General features: G+C 33.6%; 2 protein-coding genes across 2 annotated transcripts; both read left to right on the plus strand.

Annotated features, from left to right (window-relative positions):
- Window positions 1-350: 350 nt before the first annotated feature.
- On the plus strand, window positions 351-4065 carry LOC110629600 (pentatricopeptide repeat-containing protein At1g06140, mitochondrial). The gene has a single exon (XM_021776634.2). The coding sequence runs from the start codon at window positions 649-651 to the stop codon at window positions 3511-3513; it is 2865 nt and encodes a 954-aa protein (XP_021632326.1). The 5' UTR covers window positions 351-648; the 3' UTR covers window positions 3514-4065.
- A 2583-nt stretch (window positions 4066-6648) lies between these two features.
- On the plus strand, window positions 6649-7387 carry LOC110630458 (ethylene-responsive transcription factor ERF109). The gene has a single exon (XM_021777969.2). The coding sequence runs from the start codon at window positions 6712-6714 to the stop codon at window positions 7360-7362; it is 651 nt and encodes a 216-aa protein (XP_021633661.1). The 5' UTR covers window positions 6649-6711; the 3' UTR covers window positions 7363-7387.
- The last annotated feature ends 353 nt before the right edge of the window (window positions 7388-7740 follow it).

Below are 7740 nucleotides of genomic sequence, written 5' to 3' on the forward strand. Positions count from 1 at the left end.
GAACTTGCCTATGGCAGCCCAATTGAACTCGCTTGTTTCACTTGCACTTGCCTTAAAATATAAGTTGAACTCAATTGAATCATTTAAATCCCAATTGAGTTATTGTAATTTTTAAATACATATATTAAAAATGAAAGAATTAAGACCGATGAGCTATTAATTATTATTGTTTAAAATATGTAATGCTAAAAAAATTAGTTAAATTTCCAATAAATTTTTAAAAAAATTAATATAATTGTAAAAATAAAGCTATTATTATTTTTAAATAAATACAGTTAGAAAAAGTGAATAAATTAGACCAATGAGCTATTAATTATTATATTTTGAAAATGATGTAATCATAAAAAATTTTGGTTAAAGTTGGCAACTGAATTTCACCGAGCGAATATGGAGCGGCCGAGGTCCAAATACCCAATCTTTTGCAAATTTAGGCAAAGGAAATCAATTCTCATCAATGAGATATTCTCATAATCAGAAACGAACACCTGCAGTAATGGCGGGAATATAAGCATCGATGGGTTACCATATACCTTGAATCTTCCTCCCGTGGTGATTCCCTTCTCTTTACTCTTCCCTCCATCTCTCTCCAGCCGTTGTTTGTCTTTCCACTCCTAGAAACAAACAGCACCCAGTAAAAACAACCCTTCAATGTATCATTCATTCAATTCCAACATCAACTTCCTCCATTTCTTACCTCTCTGCAAAAATGTAAATCACCTCAAGTCTCTCAAGTCTCTTCTTATCTTGCACGGTCTAATTGAGCGCAAGGGTTTACTAGGAGAGCTTTTAAAGGCTTGTTTTCATTTGGGTGCTTTAGATTTAGCTCTCTCAACCTTCAATACTATCAGAAAACCAAGCGTCTTCCTGCAAAATTTAGTGATTAGGGGTCTTAGCAATCATGGATTACACGAACACGTTCTGTCTCTATATTTGAACTGTCGGATTTCTGGTTGCCCATCCGATCATTTTACGTTTCCTTTCGTGATAAAGGCGTCTTCGGCTCTTGGTGCTTTTGGGATTGGAAAAGAGATTCATTGTGCTGTTTTGAGAAGTGGGTATGGACAAAATGTTGTTATCCAGACTGCTTTGGTCGACTTTTATGCAAAGAATGGGTATATGCGGACTGCATGCGCACTGGTTGATAGAATTCCGCAACCAGACTTGGTTTCTTGGAATGCTTTGCTTGCTGGGTATTCTTTTCATGGGTGTGACCATAAATGCTTCCAGATTTTCAAGCATATATTTTCAGTGGGTTTAAGGCCCAATTTGAGCACTCTGGCTAGTATAATTCCAGTTTGCACTCGTTCAGGATGTTTGGATATTGGAAGATCTCTCCATGGCTTTGCTGTAAAGTCTGGACATCTTGTGAATAATTTTCTGGTGCCTGCTTTAATTTCAATGTATGCCAGTGATATGCATTTATCTGCTGCTAGAAACTTATTCAATTCTGTGATGGATAAGAATGTAGCTGTTTGCAATGCTATTATTTCAGCCTATGTACAAAAGCAGATGCCTGTTGAAGCGTTTGAGATATTTCGAGAAATGCACCATTCAAATGTGCAGCCTAATTCAGTCACCTTTGTGTCCATTATTCCTTCTTGTGAGGTTGTCAATAGTGTTTGGCTTTCTGAATTTTTTCATGCTTGTGTTCTAAAACATGGCTCAGAAAATCATGTTTCTGTGTTAACAGCCCTTGTGTCCATGTATGCCAAGCTTGGAGATATCAATAAAGCCAAATTTATTTTTGAGAGGATTCCTAATAGAAACATCTTATCATGGAATGCGATGGTTTCAGGATATGTGCACAATGGGCTGTGGGATGCCAGTTTGGAAACCTTTTGTGAAATGCAATTGTGTGGATTTATTCCAGATGCAGTGTCTATAGTTAGCATACTTTCTGCCTGCTCCAAACTAGAGGCCATTTTGCTTGGAAAATCTGCCCACGCATATAGCTTTAGAAAGGGAATCAACTCAAACCTAAACGTGGCAAATGCACTCCTGGCATTTTACTCTGATTGTAATCAGCTTGCCTATCCTGTTAAGTTGTTTCTCAAGATGGATAGTTGGGATTCTGTGTCATGGAACACTATAATATCTGGGTGTGTACACGGTGGGGAATTTAAAAAGGCAGCTGATTTTCTTCATCAGCTGCAGAGAAAGGGCTTGGCTATGGATTTAGTCACCCTTATAAGCATTCTCCCTATATATTGCGACTCTGAAAATTTGGGTCAAGGGATGACGCTTCATGGTTATGCCATTAAAAATGGGTTTGCCTCTGACGTTTCTTTAGTAAATGCATTTATTAGCATGTATTGTAAGTGTGGGGATCCAGATGCAGGAAGATTAATTTTTGAAAATATGTCCAAAAGGTGTGTCGTGTCCTGGAATGCCCTAATTGGTGGCATTCGACATTACAATCTCAAGAATGAGGTTTTGATCTTGTTTAGACGAATGATAATGGAGGGTAAGAGACCAAATTGTGTAACATTGATAAATTTATTGCCTGTATGCTGCAGCCAACTGCAAGGTAAGTCTATTCATGCTTTTGCTATCAGAACGGGAATTTTACAAGAAACTCATCTCCTTACTTCCCTGATATCCATGTATGCTAGGTTTTTGAATGCCAATTTATCTCTTTTAATATTTGAAATGAATGAAAAAAGAGACGTATCTTTGTGGAATGCCATTTTTTCTGGGCTTATCCAAACAAAGTGTCCAGAAAAAGCAATTGCCTTGTTCCGAGATTTGCTTCTAGTGGGCTTGCAACCTGACCATATCACAGTGCTTAGTTTAATTTCAGCATTTTCTCAATTAAATAGTCTGAGACTTGCTCATTCTGTAATGGCGTATGTGATACACAAAGGATTTGACAAAGATGTGGTTATCAGCAATGCCCTTATAGATTTATATGCAAGGTGTGGAAACATTTTAGCTGCTAGAAAGATATTTGAGGGCATGCCGGAAAAGGATGCTGTCTCTTGGAGTGTGATGATTAATGGGTTTGGTCTACATGGGAATGGTCAAGCTGCCCTTGAACTTTTCTCCCAGATGCAATTTTCAGGGGTAAGACCAGATGATTTTACTTATTCAAGTATTTTATCAGCTTGCAGTCATGCTGGGTTAGTTGAGCAAGGTTGGATGGTCTTCAACTCCATGGTAGAACAGGGAATGTCACCCAAGATCGAGCATTTTGCCTGCATGGTGGACCTACTTAGTAGAACAGGTAACCTGAAAGAGGCTTATGGCATAGTTCAAAAGCTGCCGTGTAAACCTTCAATTAGCCTACTGGAATCCCTGTTGGGTGCTTGTAAAATCCATGGGGAGGTTGAAGTTGGGGAGAAAATCAGTGGCATGCTCTTCGAGATGGACCCAGAAAATTCAGAAACATATGTGATGCTTTCTAATATATATGCAGCAGCTGGACGGTGGATAGATGCCGATAGAGTAAGGTGTAGTATGGAAGCAAGACAATTGAGAAAGGCGGCTGGTTTTAGTTTCCAAACTGTGGAATGAAAAGATTATAGACAACGGAGGGCTTTCATGTGGCAGCCTGAGACTGATCGATCAAGACAGAGATTCTCAATGTGAAGAATTGGCGGTCAAAGAAATTCAGGTGTGGAACGGATCGCTAAAGGCAGCAGTTCGAGAACAATAAGGACAGAGTGTCGATGTCATTGGAAACTGGCAAGAAGCCGACATGTGGCAGTTCCAAAATGACTGAGTGCACTTTTTCCCCTCGGTTGCTGAGAAGGCCATAGCCTCTGGCTGTCTGTTGACAGCTGTATCGGTAATGTCGCGCCTCTTCAAGTTTTTTTGGCTTGGCTCTTCAAGCGTTCAAACGGATAAAATATCTTCTTCTTTTTTTTTTTTGTTTTTTTGTTTTTTTTTGTTGGCCTGTCTCCTCAATAGTTCAAACGGATAAAATATCTTTATCTGTAGAGTTGTTCAATTTTCTTGACTCGGTCAGCGCTGCCTATTCCGTACCATTAATAACTAATCATTATCGGGCGGGTGGCGCGCCGCTCTCACAAGTTAATACCAATTAAGCCAATTAAACTGATTTAATTTTTTCAGTTTAATTTTTTAATATATCGGTTTCCTTCCGATTTTTTCGATTTGATTTTTAAAAAATTTACTATTTAATTTATAAAAAAATTTATTAATTAATTTTTTATTTTAAAAAATATTTTAAAATATTTTAAAAAATTGATTAATTAATTTTTTATTAATTTTATTTATTAAATATTATAAAAAAATTAAAATACTCTTAATACAAGACAATTAATTAATAGATTATTAAAAATTTTAAAGGTTAATAAATTTTTTAAAATTATAAAAATTAAATAATAAAATATTTAGCGGTTAAAATTAATAAATATTAAATATATTTTAATATATTTTTTAAAATTAAAAATTAATTAATTTTTATATATTACAAAAAAATAAATAAGTTTTTTTAATATATCCATTCAGTTTTAATTAAAATTTTAAAAAAATTAATTTTTTATTTAATTTTACTATTAAAGTCTTAACACAAAAACAAATGAGAGAAAATTGATTTGATTTGATTTTGATTTTAAAACTTTATGCCAATTTTACCTTTAAAAAGTATCTTATTCCCTCAAGCCTTACCCTCGACCCATAGCCGATACAACCACTCCCTCCATTTTTCTTTTTCCTTCTTTCATTTTCGTCTTCCTCGCTTCTCTTCTTCTTCAGTTCCCTCTTTCATGTTGAGCAGTTAAAAGCCCAAGATGATGCTGCTATCTAACACGCGACCAACACCACTGCTATCTTTGGATTCACCGCTGGATCTAGTTGTTGCTACCACTGTTGTTGGTTTATGACTTCTTCATCTTTGCATTGTAGATCATTGATCAACCTCTTCTCCTTTAATGTTGCATTGCAATTCTGTTGTGGATTTGGATTGGTTTGTAATTTGTTTCAATTCTTTTCTGATTTACAGATTTTTTTTCCTTCTTCTTTTTCAAGTTTAGGATCATATATGTTCTTGAAAAATTATTTGAATGATCTAACTGTTAAAGAGATGATGATGCAATTAAAATTTATGAATTTGGGCTATATTATTTCTGGTGTGTTGAAGTATTTTCAAGATATAAATATTTATTATGAGTTGTTAGAGTGTTTAATTTAGAGATTATAGTAAATTAGTGGTTAATATATTTATTAGTAGGTTTTCTACTATAAAGATATTAAATTTATTTAAAAAAAAAAAAAACAGGTGTACAATTAAATTAAATTGAATGGCATAAATAAGAATAGATTTATTAAAAAATTTAAAATAAAGTTATTAAAAATAGAAAAATTTAGGACTTTTTTATCATTATCTTTTTTAACCCTTAAAAACGTAGTTATAATTATTGTCTTATTTTACTAATAAAGTTTTTCTATTTAAGGTGATGGAAACTGATCCAAAGCAATATATTATAGTTGAGAAATTATATAGTATTCGATTATTTTATATAGATACGTGTTTGTAAAATCACAAATTAACTATAAAATAATAAGTAATTTTTATTCATATCTTAAAAATATTATTAAAATCATATTTTCTTTTAATACTTAATTTATTGATGATAACTGGATCTGCAGATCTCGGCTCATGTTAGACCCATGCTGAAAAGACTAAGTTTTAATTTTATTAGGGTCCAACATTCATATGATTTACCCTCATGTATAAGTTTAAAACTAGCATTATGAGCCGAACGAGACTCAAATATGCGCGGAAGAACTGATTTCGTTTATCTCTCTAACCTCGTGAGATAATAAATCCTGTAACGTCTGGGATCGTGTTCACACTGCGTTGGATAGAATTAAATAATCATCTAACGATAGAAAATACAGAATATCAGTGTGACTGTGATAGGAGGGTACAAACGAAATACAACAGTTATAGATCACTAAATGACAAAAAGAAAAATGAATAAAGGAAATAAGAGAGAAACACACACCAAACTAAATTTACCAAAATACAGCTTGGGTCTATCTTTAATTGGCGTCATCCGTGAAAATGAAAGAAATCTTTTCATCATAAAAAATATATTAAAAATCATTGAAATTTTAAAAAATTTATATATTTTTAATTATTAAATATTTTATTATTTATTTATTATATTATGTAAAAATATTATAATATGCCTTTTAACTTTATAAAAATATCTATTAATTAAATTTTTTTTGTGTTAAATATATTTTAAATTTTTTTATAATATTTAATAGCTGAAACTAATTTATAAATATTTTAATATATTTTTAAAATTAAGTAATTAATTAATAAATTTTTTTATATTATATAAATTAAATAATAATTTTTTAAAGTAAATGATTAAATAAAAAAAGATAGATTAAATTAAATTTCCATTATTAATTATGTATATGCACACATACCGACGTATAGCCGAACATGGGTCGGTTCGAACGGCTTGACTGTCTATAGCTAAACCAAACCGAAATTCATTATCTTAAGTACTAAGCTGATTAATTGTCTCTTTCTTCTCAGTTATTACGTCGTGGTCCCCACGTAAAGTTCAAGATAGATTCAACCAAACCGTGTCTTCTGACTTTCCCCCTCGATTCGTATATTTAAACGCCATCACCCCCACAGCACACGCTGGCCTCTGGCTAACACTACTGGGGAGAAATCACAAAACAGAAAAAACGATAAAAATACTAAGTTGTTAAGGAAATAAAATGGAGGCGGCGGGAACGAGCTTGACCAGAGAAGAAGAAGACTCCATCATAGTTTCAGCTCTCCAGCACGTTATTTCAGGTACGACGTCGTCCTCTAGTCCAAACTCCATCATGCAAATTATCCAGGATTCTGCTTCCAAGTGTCCTGTTTGTAATATGAATTCTGTGGATTGTCTCGGCTGCAACTACTTCGTGTCTGACCAAGAACAAGAATCCGGTGACGGAGAGGGAAAAGGTGGAGGAAACCGTAGAAGAACGAAGAAGAACAAGTACAGAGGAGTTAGGCAGCGGCCGTGGGGAAAATGGGCGGCGGAGATTCGTGATCCATGGAAGGCAACCCGTGTGTGGCTAGGGACTTTCAACACGGCTGAGGAGGCAGCTATGGCTTACGACAAGGCTGCAATTAGATTCCGTGGAAAGAAAGCTAAAACTAACTTCCCATTATCTAAATATACACAAATGCAGATTACAGACAATAAAGAGATGGAAGTTTATAAGCTCGACGTCCATGGCGAAGGCGGCAGCAGCAGCAGCAAGGTGGAAGAGGAAAAGAACAATAACAAGCAAGTGAATGCTGATCCCATAGAGGTCGATGAGGAGGAGGAAGAGGAAGAGGATTATCTTCTAGATGATATGTTCATGGAGAAATGAAGATTCTGGTGAAGTATCCAGTGCGTAGTGATGAATATTCTTTTGGGTACTTTTTGAAGTTTCAGAAAATGGTCAAAGTCAAGAATCTATTCGTCAAATTCTACAAGTAAAACTGGATAATATTTTAAAATAATAAAAATAAATAAATAAATAAAAATTATAAAACGGACAGAACATTAATGATATTAAAAAAATATTTATTACATTAATTTTTTTAATACAATTGATTGAATTAAAATTTAAATTAAAAATGTTTCAATTTTAAACATGATTAAAATCCATTAATATCATATTAATTTAATTTAATAGCACTGAGATTATTAAAGCGTGGACTTGAAATCCCTCTTCCAGCCTAAGCGACAAAATATTCAGCGTCAA

This window comes from Manihot esculenta, chromosome 13, assembly GCF_001659605.2.
Source record: "Manihot esculenta cultivar AM560-2 chromosome 13, M.esculenta_v8, whole genome shotgun sequence".
NCBI lineage: Eukaryota > Viridiplantae > Streptophyta > Magnoliopsida > Malpighiales > Euphorbiaceae > Manihot > Manihot esculenta.

Bases quoted from the DNA above. Each gene is read 5' to 3' on its own strand.
- LOC110630458 (XM_021777969.2), top strand. From the start codon at position 6,712: ATGGAGGCGGCGGGAACGAGCTTGACCAGAGAAGAAGAAGACTCCATC.
- LOC110629600 (XM_021776634.2), top strand. From the start codon at position 649: ATGTATCATTCATTCAATTCCAACATCAACTTCCTCCATTTCTTACCT.